General features: G+C 39.9%; 2 protein-coding genes across 2 annotated transcripts in view; one reads left to right on the top strand and one right to left on the bottom strand.

The window, feature by feature from the left end:
• Window positions 1-16,477, top strand: part of LOC147117152 (disintegrin and metalloproteinase domain-containing protein 22-like) — a 173,969-nt gene extending 157,492 nt beyond the window's left edge. The window contains exons 19-20 of the mRNA XM_085987893.1: window positions 4,066-4,189; window positions 5,877-16,477. Of these exons, the coding sequence (XP_085844019.1) occupies window positions 4,066-4,189; window positions 5,877-5,897 (145 nt within the window). The 3' untranslated portion in view covers window positions 5,898-16,477. The remainder of the gene's footprint in view (window positions 1-4,065; window positions 4,190-5,876) is intronic.
• The window catches only part of gtpbp10 (GTP-binding protein 10 (putative)), a 40,422-nt gene continuing 30,851 nt past the window's right edge, over window positions 6,932-16,502 (bottom strand). Inside the window, exons 9-10 of the mRNA XM_085987894.1 lie at window positions 14,780-14,903; window positions 6,932-13,125 (exon numbers count right to left, since the gene is read on the bottom strand). Of these exons, the coding sequence (XP_085844020.1) occupies window positions 12,914-13,125; window positions 14,780-14,903 (336 nt within the window). The 3' untranslated portion in view covers window positions 6,932-12,913. The remainder of the gene's footprint in view (window positions 13,126-14,779; window positions 14,904-16,502) is intronic.

Raw genomic sequence — 16,502 nt, 5'->3', positions numbered from 1 at the left:
ACATGGTTCACATGAAGGGCTGACTATGGCACTTCAGTGCAGTCTGTACAGGATCATGCTGCCATGAACACTGCTAAAAGTGGGATTACAACCAGGCAACACTCTGGAGCCTAGGGCAGCAATGTACTTGTGCATTTTTGACCTTTCAACTGCTTTCATCAGTGAACAGCACAAAGCAATTTTTGAGTTTTTGTTTGCCTGGACCAGTCAATCTTAAAGAGAATAGAATTAAAGGAGGTATTAGTGGCGGTACCCTGCTCAGTTGATTAACTAGTTTTAATCACCCTGCATAGGTTATTCTTTTGAACAAGATGTTGATTTATATATTTTGACTAACTTATGCAGCATGTAATTGCATTATTTTCATACAACAAATTCTCATTTGCACCAATCCTACTGGCCGTGTGGTTGTCCTTGGGCATAGCCATGGCAATACTGAGCTATCCCCATATGACATGCTGTTAGGGAAGTGGGTATTCGGCTGCAGTAGAGCAGCAGGAATACAGATCTGCAGGCTGGTGCCAACAGAAAATGGTGACCTGTATACCAGTTTTTTTTTAACTAAAACTTGCTTCAGTTTGTTCAATGAAATATAATTTGGTGGTGTTAGTGTTATTATCTTTGTGTTATTCATGTTTGTGGGGGACTGGCTCCTTTTCATAGCCAGCATCCTACCTAGTTGTCCATATCACATCAACCAAGTTCAGCACAAGATTTATACAGTCTGATGTACAAGGTGATCTTCTGTATCCACGTGATTGCTGATGAGGTGAATTAGAAGCAGGGTCCCTTTAATGAATACCTTTTTATTCACCCAGAAAACGGCACAAGAAGTATAACATTTTACCTGCTGCTCCAAGGAGGGAGAGAAAGCCTATTGAGAACTAATAGCATAGCAAAGAGGCAAAACTTTTGAAACATTCTGTCCCATGGAAGCTGAATCATCCACAAAATGCAACCCATTCCAACTCGCAGTCTCTGCCATATACAGTAGTGGCTTTACATTCACATCTAAGGAGACAGTATTCCTTACAATAAGCCTGCCTTCATCAAAAAAAACTTGGTCCACGAAGGCAGTAGTGGGAGAGTTTGACTGCCAGTTATAAAGTAATGAGTTCAAGTCCCAGAATTGTCAGTTACGGGGACAGTCAGAGGAGTTTCATCCACTCACAGCTGGTCTGCTAGATGCAACACTGAGCCAAGGGCAAGGTGTTCCATCTCTGAAAGGTGAGAAACGTGCTCCTATCTTCCCCCACTTTGATAAATCCCATGCAGAAACTTGCAATTTCTTGCCATGAATATTTGCTGGCCACCTGAGGGCATGAAGATTCAACCAGAGAGTGTGGGGCTGGACCAAGTAGGTGCAGCATGTTCCCTTTCCTGAAGGACAATGATCCAGTAACTTGTAGTCATTTTCTGGGGCCAGCCAGCAAATTAGCAGATTTATTGAATTCACTTTCACAGCTTGCTGTGGTGGGATTTGAACTCATTAGGGCTGATTTTAATTCTGCCCGTCCAGCAGAATGCAGTGGTGTCCTTCTTTAAATATGCAGATCTGGCTCCAATGATATAATTGGGTCCCAACTGCAAGTTTAGCCCGAGGCATGTGCGGCAAAGCCATCGTGGCATCCCCGCTAGGCCAGTCTGGCACCAAGAGGAGCCAGGGTCAGAAGAGGCCCAGAAAGGTGAGTTCATTTCCTTTTTTTTTGTTTCCTTGTAGGCCAGGAGGAACAGGAATGCTCCTCCATGCTGCACAAGGATACTAAGCCACCCCTGCCCAGGGCTTCCCTTCCCCTCCCCTGACCATAAAGCCATCCCAGCCACTTACCTGAGTTCTGGGTTCTGTTCCTTCATGTCCTCCTGCTGGACAAAATCCTGCTGGCCAGCTAGCGTTTCCCACCAGATTCAGGTGGGAGACAGATGTGTTACATGCGGATGAGATCCGGAAGTTACATTTTCCCGAGCTTCAAGCAGCAGAGGTCTGGATGGTCAGCCAGCCGCCTCGACTCCCCCGCCTGCACAACCCGCGCCGGGAGTTAAAATTGACCCCATATCCACTCAGTTAGCTAGTCCAGCACCATAACAACTAAGCTACCATATCTGTATAGAATTCTGGCTTGCTATCTGGAGATTTAGTGACAAGCAGGACCATTGTGGAGAAAATAAGAGGGGGGAAGCAATATATTTTCTTTTATAACTTAAAAAAAAATCTATACAGTTTATAGTAACAAACCAAAATCCATAATTCTCATAAGAAAATCAAGGAGTAGATTTTCGTCTTCACTACCTGGGTGGTAATCTGGCAGAGCAGATCGCCTGTCCTTTATAAAATCTGCCCCACTTTCATTGCATTGAGCAATGATTTCAGGTGATGAAGATCTGCAAATCTCCTTTTTGTTTGTTCTCCACCCCCCTGCTCTTCCCAAGTCCCGTTTCTTAAAAGGCAGGCAGGTAACACTGGTCCCAGGCTTCTGCCAGTGACTCCTAGCTACCTACTGGGAAGTCTGTAAGAGTGTCCTAAAGATAATACTATCTCTTTCTTAGTTCCCTCCCCCTCACCGGAGAGGTACCTAGTCTATTCTTGGCACATCCCCAAAGTAGCACAACTGAAACTAGGGATTCAGCAGCATAAGTGAATTAACTCACATCTGCTGCTGCTGCACGTTGGTGTTCCATAGCATTCCAAAAAATGGATATATAGGAAAGCAGCAGCTTTTAACATGTTGCTGTGATTTTCTTATTCAGTGTACCAATAACTGCAACTTCCATTTATATAGCACCTTCCACATAGAAAATTTTGCAAGGTGTTCCACAGAGGTGTATGGAAAAAAAATGGATGCTGAGCCAAAGAAGGCGATATTGGGAGAGGTGATCAAAAACTTGGTCAAAGAGATTTCTTTTAAGGAGGGACTTAAAGGAGGCAGAGAGGCAGAGTGGTTAAGGGAGGGAATTCCAGAGTGTGGGAGGTGCAGGCAGCTGAACACAGGGCTGCCAATATAGGGCAAAAGGAGGGGGAAGCTCAGAATCATCCTAAATTTGGGTTATGTTTGAAAAAAATTGTACAGTTTAATTTTTTTGAAATGACATTTTAATAAATTCTGGGCTAATAAGGCATACTGTCTTGCTATTTGTAACTTTCACAGCATTTCCCGATTTTCATCATCAGCTACTTCCAGATTAAGTAATAGCTTTCAGGCAATTAAATACCAAGCATAATGCTTCCAATGCTGCTTCTTTCAAGTTTAGTTGGATATTTTTATGGAATCATAAGTTTCTTTTGCAGTTCAAGGTTTTCTTTTGCATTGGTTCCATTGTCTTGTCTTGAATTCGTGCCTGCAGTGGATGTGTCTGCAATGTTTGCTGCTTGCTTGACTCACTTTCTAGTAGACTGAATCTCTTGTTTTTGGTCTTACCTTAAAAACAGGTAGGCCTTTGCTGGATGCATGTAAGCACAATGATCTTGTTCCCCCCCCCACCTTGTATTACCTGATATGAATGTAAAATGTTTAGTGATCAGCCAGCACTATAATGTAACAGCCTGGTCTGTAGTGACTTAAAACAACAGTTTTTCCTCTCTCTTAATCCCCGTGTCACAAAATATTCTCTGACTGAGGCTTGGAGGTAGTTTGTTCAAAGCCTCTGCCAACTTGGCTCTGTAACAGGCCACTACCAGTTACATAGGAGTGGCCCGGGCTTGACTCACCCTTCCTGCGGGGAAGCATCTCGTCTCCACTTGGTAACCTCCTGACAGGCCAGCCAAGATGAGAAAACCTTGTGGATAAATCAGCAGCGCCAACCTGCACCCTTCTACGTCATAGAACAGCACCAATGCCCAAGGGTAACACAATGCACTGTGTCACCAGGTTGTCTTGGGATTCCATAGTTTATCATATAATCATTGCCTAATGGTTACAAAAGTTAAGAGGAGAAAAAAATGTCCCCTTGAAAATTATTCCAGAAAGCGTATTGGACAACTTTAACTAAGCCATACCAGCACTGATACAGGTTTAGTACTCTGGCTGTCAATCACTCTAGGATGTGTTGATTCTTGTTTTTTCATCTTAGGACTTTGTCTCCTTCCAAGTCACATTCTTCATCCAATGGGTCCATTGCTTCTAGTAGGAAATGCCCATACCCAATGCCACCTCTTCCAGATGAAGAGGGAAAGGCTGGTCGACAAAGTGCACGGGTAAGTAAGTTGTGAAGAGGTATAAAGATGCAATTAGTTTAAATCATAAAGATTTGAATAGCTTTGGTTTATGTAGACCCATAAATAATTTATTCAGTAGTAGATCATCAGTTGGAGCAGCGATTTGGCACGGCATGACATCTGGCAATAAACACCGCAAATATCTGCAATCAACACGTCGTATCGTTTATTGGCTGAGTACCATCATTTTGCATAAGTAGTCCCAGAAAGAGTAAACATGCCAGTTTCTGAGCAGATCTGAGTGATAGCAAATTATTTAGAATTATAGAATAGTACAGCACAGAAGGAGGCCATTTGGCCCATCGAGTCTGCGTGGCTCTTTCAATTAGTTAGTCCAACTCACCCGCTCTTTCCCAATATCCCTGCAATTTTTTCTCCTTCAAGTATTTATCCAATTCCATTTTGAAGGCTACTATTGAATCTGCGTCCACCGCCCTATCAGGCAGTGCATTCCAAATCCTAACCACTCGTTGCGTAAAAAAGATTTTCCTCATGTCGCCTCTGGTTCTTTTGCCGATCACCTTAAATCTGTGCCCTCTCGTTATCGACCCTTCAGCCACTGGAAACAGTTTCTCTTTATTTACTCTATCTGAACCCTTCATGATTTTAAACACCTCTATCAAATCTCCTCTTAGCCTTCTCTGCTCCAAGACTTCCTGCAACAAATTGGTTGCCCTAACCATCAGTAAAGCTATGTTTGTTATATTGCAAACTATAAGACAAATTAGTGTAAATCTGGTTGATGAAAATAAGTGTCTTAATTTATATTTGTTAAATCTCCAAACTCTATCTTTAAAAAAAGATTTCAAATTCTGTCTTGCAGCATCTAGTACTGTTGCTTCTGATTATTCATAAGTAAAGAAGACTAGAGATAAAAGATGAGCAAAATTAACTTCCTGGAATGTTTTTATGTAGACCATAAGGTGGTAAAACATTTCACCTTACAAGAGCTTCAGGTTTGGTTTATTAAACGGCTATTCCTTTATTAATTGTTTATGGAAGAATATGAAAAACTGCATCAAAATTCGTTATCCTACAATCAAAACCTTAAAGAATACATAAATACTCAAACTGAAACTGGAAGTAACATTAGTAATAGTAGAGATTTCTGCTCTTGTTATGCTGTCTGGCTGGTGTGAGCGAGGCACATTAAGCAGTGCCACCTTTTTTGTGCCAGCCATGTTGTACTGGCTGCAGATTGCGGTGCTCCGCTCTGCTCCTCTCTGGAGTGCCACTGTATTTGCACAACTGCATACATGTTGTGTCATACTTGGATGGATAGATGATAATGTGTATCCTTTTAATCTTTAAACAATATTAAGAGTTTTAAAAATAAATTTGCTTCTGCAAGTTATTATCACGCTTCTGTGGCCATTAATTTTAGTCTCGACTTGTCCAACTTGCAGAAATAGACTGTGCTTAAAATACAAAACAGAATTTGAAATCAATGAAGCTTATTATCTAGGTTTCTGAGTAGTAACATTACATTTGTTGTGAATTTGAAAGACTTGAAACTCTGTTGAATTAGGAGCTGGAAAGGATAGAATTCATGCAAATGAAATAGAATTCGCGTAAATGAAATAAGCATGGTCTTTTTGTTATAAGATGAATAGTTTTTGTTTCATTTGTAAAACTGTCCTAATATATGCTCCTGTTTCTTCCACAGCTCTGGGAGACCTCCATTTAGACTTCTATTCAGTGGATCTGAGCTACTAAGATTTCCATTTTCTTCAACTTTTATAAATGGCAGCCTTATGTCGATGCCTTTTAATTAACAACTCTCTGGAGGCTTTTGGAAAATCGGAGTCTAAAGTACATGCTCTGCTATCTTCAGAGAAAGGCCAGGGCTTCTAACCATAAACTAATGAGTAGACTCTGACTCATCACTAATAAAACAATTGACATTGTATGATGAAGAGTCAGCATTCTTGTGCAAAAATCAGCACTGAAACGGGGACAGGAACTTGTCTTGAAAAAGACAATTAAAAAAACCCTCGCCATTTATTCTCATCTGTTATGGTGCTTAGTCCTGTGGAAGAAGATTGAGAGAGCCCATTTTTCACAAGGTTCAGTTGAATGCCCCTGAGCGCACATTCACTGCAGTGAATAATACTGTATGCATGAATCCCTTTTGAAACCAATTCCAGTAGTCTGTAGCAAACACGATGCTTGCAGAGACAAAAAATGTATGATTTTGCCAAAAGCTGCTTTGGGTTGAGCTGTATAACAGGATAAAACTAAATTTGCATTTGTAAGGGTTATTGTGAAAAGAAATGGCGTATGCAACTGAAGACCAGAATGGTCTGTTTCTAATCCTATCTTTGATACTTGCAGAAGTGCTTGCTCTGAAAGTGTTTTGTAAATATGTACAGTTTTTCCAAGTTACCTGACAAACATCAGCCAATGGATGTTTGCCTTGGTAAATCGAAACAAGGTCATATCTGGCTTAACATTGCCTTTAATCTGATTGATTTGGTGTCTCGTGCATAGGATTGAATCTCTTTTACACCATAGTAGGTGCAAATTATCAATATTTTCCTGATAAGCAAGCTGATAATGTAATTCGATAGTGATCACCAGAACTCATAATTACTGTTTAAAATATGGACTTTGGAACAACATGAAATTCATGACTTTGTACTTAAAAATTAAAAGTAGCAAAATAAAGGTATAATGCCAAAAAGTCAGACATAACCTGTTCCTGAAGAAAGGACTAGGGTGTACCATTACCATCAGCTTTATTTGGCCATACAACATAGCTTTGCATTTAGATATCAAATCTTCATGTTGCAGTCATTAGTTAAACATGGTCAAAGTTGCACAACTAATCAAATATGCCTTCCCCTCCATCAGGCAATTTTTCAATAGGAACAGTAATTAATTCCATCAGGCACAGACAGTATCTGTGCAACAGCTGGAGGACATTTCCAAACAATTAAAGAGCATGTCACAGCATTGGTTTTGGCCACGACAGGGTAGGCTTTCAACGTACCACCCAGGTGTGAACCAAACGTTGCGGATCTGCTGTCCCTTATAGAAACTGCCTGATTTTCATTTCTGTTGATTTTAACGTTAGTTTTGTGCCCGGGCAGCAAATTGAAAATCTACCTTGAAGTGCAGTTCCTCGTTATTTAGCAGAGTGAAGGTTTATTTTAAAATGTCTACTGAATTTAACCAGAAAATATGAATTGCTTTTGCTGCAATGCTGAATGTCTTTGAGGGCGAGGTTAAAGTTGTTTGTCAAGAAACACTGAGCATTATTATCAGCGATCATTGCAATTTTAAGTACTGTTTTATTTCCTCAAAAATAACTAGGTTTTGTGTATTGTCTACTATTGACTTGATGCAAACAGAACTTTTACAAATAGTCCTGTTAAAATGTAATCTGACCTGTTTTTTCATCTCATCATAAATTTTAGTTAATCTATAAATGTTCCTTTTACTTTTTGGAAAGTGGCAGCAACATTCAAATCTAATATTCTTTGGTAACAGTTATCACGAGAATCAAAATCTTTTCTTCGAGACAACATAATTAACATAATCTTTGAGAAAACTGGAAAAAGTAGTGTTCAAAATGCAACCCCCCCCCCGAAAAATGCTAGTTTATAGTCATAAAATGTTATCGAAGATTCATGCGTGCCATCTCTCTAGAAGAACTATCCACTTGACCCCATTACCCTGTCATTTTCCCCTGACCATTTTTATTATTCTTTTTCAAATATTTATCCATTCCCTTTTGAAAGCTATTATAGATTCTGCTGCCATCATTGTTTCTGGGAGGGGATGCCAACAAACCTCTGCATCATTTTTTTTCTCCTGACTTCTCCCCTTGTTCTTTGGTGGTGATCTTAAATTTATGCCCTCTAGAACAAACTCACTGACCAGCGGAAATAATTCTTCTCTATTCACCTTATGAAAACCACTCAATTTTTGAACACCTCAATCAGATCCCCTCCCAGCCTTCTCTGTTCTAGTGAAAAGAGCTCCAAATTCACTAGTCTCTCATTATCCCTGGTATCGCATTTGTAATTACTTCTGCACCATATCCATTTCCTTGTCGCAGTATTTTAACTGCAACCTAACAAATAATTTGTATTAGTTTAGGATTACCTTGTTGCTTTTGTAATCTATAACCCTATTTGTAAATCACAAATATAGAATCCATGCTAAGAACATACTAACCTAAGACTACCTACAGCAAAGGCAAAAGGTGAATTAAACTGAAATAACAACAGAAAATGAACTGAGTTCAGATAATTCAATTTTCTTGAGTCAGTTCTGTGCCTAGACTTGAGACTAATTTTTGTTCTTGGGATGTGGGTGATGATGCTGGCAAAGCTGCATTTTATTGCCCATCCCTAGTTGTCCTACAATTGGGCCTTCTTAAACCACTGCTGTGCTTGTGGTAATGGTGCTCCTACAGTTTGGAAGGTTTTATCTTGAACTGCCGCAGGGATTTATAGGTATATTTTATTAACATTTGGTTTCTGATCATTTACAAAAATTTTGCTTTCCTCAGGTTACCTTTACCAATCACAGAGGATTTGGACAAAGGGTCACTCGGCCTTTGACACCTCTGGACTCGACTATTTCAATGCTTTCCTAGCTGGCCTCCCATCCTCTTCCTTCTGAAACGTCAGCACATTTAAAACCCCGCTGCTTGTATCCTATGCTGCAAGTCCCACTCACCTAGCAATTCTGTCCTTGCTGATTTACACTGGCTCCTGGTCCCCCAGCACTTCAAATTTAAAATTCTCATCCTTGTGTTATGCATCCATTGCCTCACCTCTATCTTTGTAACCTCCTCCAATGCCTCCCCAAAGACCCTGTTCCTCTGACTTGGGCCTCTTGTGCATCGTCCCTAACTTGATCCCACCATTGATGGCTGTGTCTTCAACCGCCTAGGCTCCATGCTCTGGAATACTTTCCCTAAATCTTGCTGATTCTCCACCTCTCCTCCTTCAAGAACCTCCTTAAAACCTACCTCTTTGACCAAGCTTTTGGCCGCCCTTCCTAGCAGCTCCTTCATTAGCTTGGCATCCAGTTTTTTTCCTTGTGCCTCTGAAGTGACTTGGAACATTTTTCTGCATTAAAGGCTCAATATAATAGTGAATTGTTGTAATAACTTGCAGCTTATTTGCAATCTTCAATTGAATATTTTTTGGGTAATTCTCAGAGTATGTATAATGTATGTGTAAAATCACTGCTCATCTTGACTTCATTCAGACAGCTCAAGTAGTTGAGTCGATCTCTTTGGTTATTCTTATATGAAATATTAAGCTAAGTATTTTGAATTGGTAAGTTATTGTGATTATAGCACCGAAATTCCTCGGGTCAGGATCCCGGCAGTTAAACTGGGATCACACCCAGTGGTGCCCTCCAGCGCTGATATGCCAGGTTCCACTTGAGCTTGAGGAGCAGGAGCTCCCGATGTAGGGAGTGCCCACCGTCTCGCTCTACCCTGACAATCATTTGCCTTGTAAAGATCAGGTGGATACAACCGGATCTCTGCTGTTTTCCAAGTGGTTGCTCTGATCTCCTGGAGTTATAGTGGGAGACGAGTGAAACCCCATATGTTTACATCCAGGAAAAATAGATTCTTAATTTTTAGTTTGTGATTTTTAAATTTCCTATCGTTTACTAGCAACCTCTTGAGCATAATTGTACCTTTGTATAATTCAGATTATTATTGGTTAGATCATTATTGATTAGATTATTTGAATCTCTTTATTTCTTGAGCCTACTGCGATGTCTTGACCATATCAGAATGCCCCAGTTGAGTGTGATTCTACTCTAATGCTAATATACTTTTGACTGATTTGTTTGCAGGGTACTATGAAATGATTACAATCTTTCTCCTCACACTTTTGATAAAGATATAAGATTTACTGAGATGGCAAAATAAACAGTGGCCCAGAGTCCTTGGAGCTGCTCAGATTCCGCTGCTGAATCTTCAGCAGACACCCTATTGATGTACATAAACGGATATTCTGCCGCACTTTTAGCGAAGTCACGGCGTGCGGTGATGGAGCAGCTCTGAGGAAATTCCGGGCCATTTTTATGCTTTTTGATGTCATACTCCTAAGTGCTAGAACCATCCGTATCAAGGAATGTTTTTGAGTGTTTTTTTAAGAAAAAAAAGACACTTCCCATCACCTCTTCACCTTCAAAGACAGTTTTAGCATGTTCCAGAGAATGTGGGTGAAAGGGTTCAAAATTTAAATTGAAAGATTATGCAATTAGTATTAAGAGTTCATGACGTAGGTAGGAGGTTTCACCAACCAACTTGTGCTGACGACGGGCGAGGTCCTGTCAGCAGTGCATACTCTTCATTTGGGATTTGTCTCAAAATCAGTTTCATCAAACCAAACAGGGCTACCTGGGATAAATTTGCAGCATTTTCAAGAATTTTGTCAAGTGGTACTTAGACTCACTCACTGGTGCAGTCTGTATACAGTAAAATGGATCTTTCCACTTTTATTCAGATATGACTGCCAGCTGTAATCCTTATATTACTGCATCACTGTTATCAACATGTGATGTGAGTTTGTATATGTATATGCTAGCTTTGTAGATATTAAAATGATATGCCATTATATAACAAAGTACATTTCTGTGAAACAATTAGAATGGCTAAAAGTTTCCATTTGTATACTTATTTATTATTGCAGGGTATTGGAAGTGTATGATAAATTTTCCCTTATATTTTCAGCCACTCTGACATTACTCTTTATACCACGGCAGCATACTGCAAAATATTGTTTGAAACTTGCCATATATTCTGCATGTCACAATAAAATTTATTATGAAATGTCTTTTTTAAATGAGATCAGCTTTAATATTTGTCTTTGGCTATATAGTGCTTGTAGATGCCATTGTAACAGGCCAGCTGTATACAGTACTTCGTGTCATTGAGTGAAACAGTTGAGGCAACTCTGTATAAAACTGTTGCCATTTCCATTTCTTCACCTGTCAGTCTGTTTTACACCCACTCCATACGCTTTTATGAAAGTTATAGAATATAACTCTAATTATGGAATTGTATATTACTTGCTGGCCATGTGCTGAACTAGAAAACACTCATTTTCTTTGGCTGAGTATTAAGCTTCTATTGGCCATGTACATTGCACTGTTGTATATAATGCAACATTTGAGATTAATGCCCGTGCTTTTCAGAAACAATACTATGGTAATATATTATCTTAATAAAAATTTACTTCCAGTTAACCTGGAATCTAATGACTTTCATGTTAATGATACCATTATCTCTGGAATGGAATTTTTTATTTATTTTGCAACTGATGGGATAGATTTTTAACTTGCTGCCCAGCCATCAAAGCTTGTGGGTCAGCTGCCCATTATAGAAACTACCTGATTTTCATTGCTAGATATTAATGAAATATTGCTGGATCTTCCATGGCATTGCTCATAGATTTATATGGATTAGCCTCTTACTGCTTTTTGCTGCTGTTGGTGGCAGGTATTTAGCCATCAGCAGAACTGAAACTCGGGTTTAGGCTGGGATGCTGACATTTGTTTTGCATTACTGCCCAGTAAAGCAGCATAATATAAAATACCACTGGATGTCTAATAGTGTTGCTTACTGGGAGTGAGGTTTCTCGTGTTTACTGTGGATCCACTGCAGCCTAAACATGACAGCAGTTCACCCATTGCTGTAATACAACAAATTTACTAAAGTAATATATCACATGCCCCAGCAAAAGTGCAGGAGCAGCAGTCAGTGGCGGTGTTTAGTCACAAGCATCTCAGAAGACTGAGGAAAGTACACAGGAGCCTGCCACCATCTCTGCTGAAGCCACTGGGGTAGCACTATGAAGTGGTAGAGATAGAAAAATCCATCACTGCAGGTTAACACATGAGTATTTCATTATTTTGATTTTTGGGACACATTAAAATGTTTGTCACTCAAACCACTTCTGTGTGGCCCCTCTGTTGCTGTATTCTCTGCTGCCTATTTACAACTTCTTCCTCAGCACTCTTGCTGCTGGTGTTCTTCCTCTTCACTCCAATAGTGTACGGCTAAACCAGCACCCATCATAAACTACTCTTTTTCCAAGACAATCCCAAACAATCTATTGGCATGCAATATTAGTTTATAGAACTTTCATTTGGTTGGATTATAGGGCCTTGATTTTTACTCTCTCTCCCCTCTCTCCCCCTAAGTGGAATAGGATTGGGGGAGGGGTGAAAATGGCAAACCTGTTTTTACACTGAGTTATAATGATCTGAAATGCACTACCTAAAAAGATGGTGGAAGCAGATTCAATAGTAATTTTCAAAAGGGAATTGGATATATACTTTAAAAGGAAACATTTTCAGGGCTATGGGCAAAGAACAGGGGAGTGGGATTAATTGGATAGCTCTTTCAAAGAGCTGGCATAGGCACGATGGGCCAAATGGCCACCTCCTTGTGCTGTATCATTCTATGAAAACCGTAGCCCATAATGAACTGAGGAAGTACTTGCAAGTGCAACAGATTTATTGAGATCAAGCCTCATTGAGCAACTTGACACCTTTCCTCTGGCGATCTTCCCAACCTGTGTGAATCCTGTACTGCAGCAGTTAAAGTCAAATTGAGGTCCTAATTGCATCATAAGACCCCAATTTAAATATATTCCTGTACCTCCCATCTCTTCATAACAGAAGACTCGTCGGCCCTGATAATCACTGACTTTGCAAGTTCTAGGTACTTTTGAAAGTGCTTGAACGTAAAATCTGCAGTTTTTCAAGATGGTACTGTTCATTTTCTAGATCATCTTGCTCATCTAACGATTTTCGGATGTAGTTTTTCAGTTCTTCAATTCCACATCTAGTCAATGCAGAGACTGGGATTATGTTTTTAAACTGGACAGGTCTCATGGGAACCATCTCTTCTGGTAACAAGTGATAGAAATCTATAGGGGGGAAATAAAAATACATCAAGATAGAAGAAATAAATTATTTAATACATTTCCTTTTTAAAATCAACAAATGTAATGACAGAATTTGAATTCAAGAACAGAAATGTACAAGTTGCTGAAAATTGTTTACTAGTGAACAATTATGAAATGCAGAATTCCTTAACAATTTATAAGTTTAGATAGCGGGTGCTAAGTGTTTACACTATGCTTTGCATTTTTAAACAATACACATTTAATGCAATTAACAGCAGTTTCTAATGTGATTTTTTTTGTCGAATGACTCATGCACAGCTATTATAATGCAATAGGTAGGTGGAGAGTTTTACATTTAGTACAATGGATGTTTCTAACTAAAATGGAAAGCTACACACACAAAAATAAAACCCTTTATCAAATAATGAATGGTTGGAATAAGACTATGTCTCCCAGTTATTCTCCAGGAAATGGATTGCAAGGGTTCATTAACATTTTTGGTACAGCTGATATACAATAACCACTATTCTATTAAATGTGTCAAGTCTAATTTGTTGGGGTAAGAAGCTGATGTTCATGGGTATATAAAATGTGGTTCACCTAATATTAAAAAGTTAATGCAAGTGTAAAACAGAATTTCCCCATTAAGATATTGTAAGTTTTTCACTGCAGTTATCAAAAGGAGGAATTTCACATCCAAAGGCTGACCCCTGGTTCTAGACTCCCCAGAGGAAATATCCTCCCTGCATCTACCCTGTCAAGCCCTGTAAGAATTTTGTATCTTTCAATGAGATCACCCCTCATTCTTTTAAACTCCAGAGAATATTGGCCTAGTCTACTCAGTCTCTCCTCATACGACAATCCCCCCATCCCAGGAATCAGTCTGGTGAACCTTTGTTGCACTCCCTCTATGGCAAATATATCCTTCCTTAGGTAAGGAGACCAAAACTGTACACAATACTCCAGATGTGGTCTCACCAGGGCCCTATATAATTGCAGTAAGATGTCTTTACTCTTATACTCAAATCCTCTTGTAATAAAGGCCAACATACCATTGGCTTTCCTAATTGCTTGCTGTACCTGCATATTAACTTTCAGTGATTCGTGTACAAGGACACCAGGTCCCTCTGAACACCAACATTTCCCAATCTCTCACCATTTAAAAAATACTTTGCTTTTCTAATTTTCCTACCAAAGTGGATAACTTCACATTTCTCCACATATTCTATTTGCCATGTTCTTGCCCACTCACTTAGCCTGTCTATATCCCCTTGAAGCCTCCTTACATCCTCTCTCAACTTACCTTGCTGGCGGCTGTCCCTTGCAGCCTCAATCCAACAAGCTGCATCGGGACATCTGTTTGGCGCCTCACAACTCGCCTGCTAAATTTACATGAGGCTGGGGCCTCAAAATCCCGGTGGCCTCTCCGGCACCGGAATGGGCAGCTGACCAGTGCTCTTTGCCGATCAATAGGCCAAAAGTCAAAATCAACCCCACTGAGGCAACATCTGTTGTTGAGTGTGTTCTCCATACTTATATTATTGACTGGAGAAAATATTCTTTTATTTCATTTTTTAAATTATTTATTGACAATGGCAACATATTCGAAGTACTGATCTGAATAGGCCCTTGGGTTAAAGGGGTTTTGTGCTGTACGCTCTGTAGTTCTAATTACCTTGAGGCTGCTGAAGCTGTTGTATTAGCTCTTTAAACTTATCTTCAGCATTCTCCAAATCCATTTTGTTTACAGCCAATAGTGCAGGCTTTGATAAAAGCTCTACTTTATATAGCTCCAACTCCTGAATATGAAAGAGGATCAGAATGGTCAGAAAGATGCACAATATAGACTGCTGAGATTTTGAAACTCACGTTTTGACTACACCCTAAATTGAAAACAAGGGTAGTAAAAGACATGTAGCAGAATGTAAGATTACTCCATACAAAACCCACATTGTGCAGTCTTGATCTCAGTCTTTTGTGGGAAGTCCCAAGCAAAAGGTAAGGTGGTTGTGCAGAGGGAAAATTGAAGCTCAACCTACCCCACAGTTTACATCTCCAAGTGACCAATTCAACAGCAGCATAGTCAGTAATTTGGAAGCAAATTGCCTTTTTTTAGATGGCAAGTGTTAAGTTTCCCAGGAGCTTAGCATTACTAGCGATTGGGAAGAGTAATCAGAAAATTATCTGGGGGGGTGGGGGAGAAGGACACATGCCTGAATTCCCAATATGCGCTTCCTGTAAACAAAGCATTGCATCAGGAATGCTAAAGATGAAAAATGCACTCCCTATCTGTTAGTGCAAACTCGCTATCCCTTGCAGAAAGAGAGATTGGAAGAAAAAGAATACCTACAAAAATGGAAACTAAAATAATGATTTTGTGTAAATGCGAAGTACTGCTTTTTCTGCAAATGAAGGTCTCCTCTACAAACCCTAGTCCACAATGGCAAGCTCCAATAGAGATCATAGGGTAGATGCTGTAATGGGTCACACCTGATAACCGGGCAGAGACCTGCTCTGCCTGATCTTCAATTATCCTATTTTGTGGTTGGGTTTTGCACTGGAAACATCCATTCGTTTGTAGTTTTTTATACAAGGCCAGGCATAACAACGTAATTTAGAGATCCACACTATTTCCCAATGTTTTCATCAGTACAGTGCTCAGTCATCTAGCAGCCATTTAAGTTTCCAGTAAATCCATGATGTTGGGTTTCCCAATCAGAATTTTATTTTATTTATGTTTTTTGGAGGAAGAGGAAGAGCTATAAGAGGGTTCTTCTGTTTCTTTTTTGTGTCTCTCACAGTTTCTCTCTCTTCCAATTCCCACATAGATTTCAAGTCAGACTCAGAACTGTGATCCTGTGAAAGCTGCAAAAATAATCTCACCTAACTATGAAGGAGGGACCAGAGGGAACGGTAGTGCTAGGTCACTCACAAACACACACTTTCATGATCCCTCCCCCCAATCTTTCATGTTTGTCTCCACACGAAATTGTGCAGGAACCTACAGCAGAAGTCGCCAAGCTTTAAACTCCCTGACACTGAGACCAAGCGTGGGAACATCTGGGAGCAGCCGCCAGAGACAGGAAGCAGGGCCGAGAGTCACGTCAGCAGAGAGTGACCAGAGAGGAGGTTAAAAGCCAGGGAGGTGGGTAAAAATCAGGAAGGCAGGCTAAGACTGGGGTTAGAGGCCAACAGGTAGCCTAAGGTCAAAGGCTGGGGAATACTCACTGATTGTTGTTAAAATGGTAGCCGTGCAACACAAGGAACAGAGGACAGATGAAATTTTGCAGTCAAATGGTTCCCAGACATACAAGACAGACAACTCATTGTACTGTATATATATGTATGTATAAATAAACATCTCTCACACACACTCTCTCTGGTTTTGTTTTCTTCCT

This window comes from Somniosus microcephalus, chromosome 5 (assembly GCF_052327205.1).
Source record: "Somniosus microcephalus isolate GS21.2 chromosome 5, FLI_Smic_1.0, whole genome shotgun sequence".
NCBI lineage: Eukaryota > Metazoa > Chordata > Chondrichthyes > Squaliformes > Somniosidae > Somniosus > Somniosus microcephalus.
This window is presented reverse-complemented; position numbering and strand designations above follow the sequence as displayed.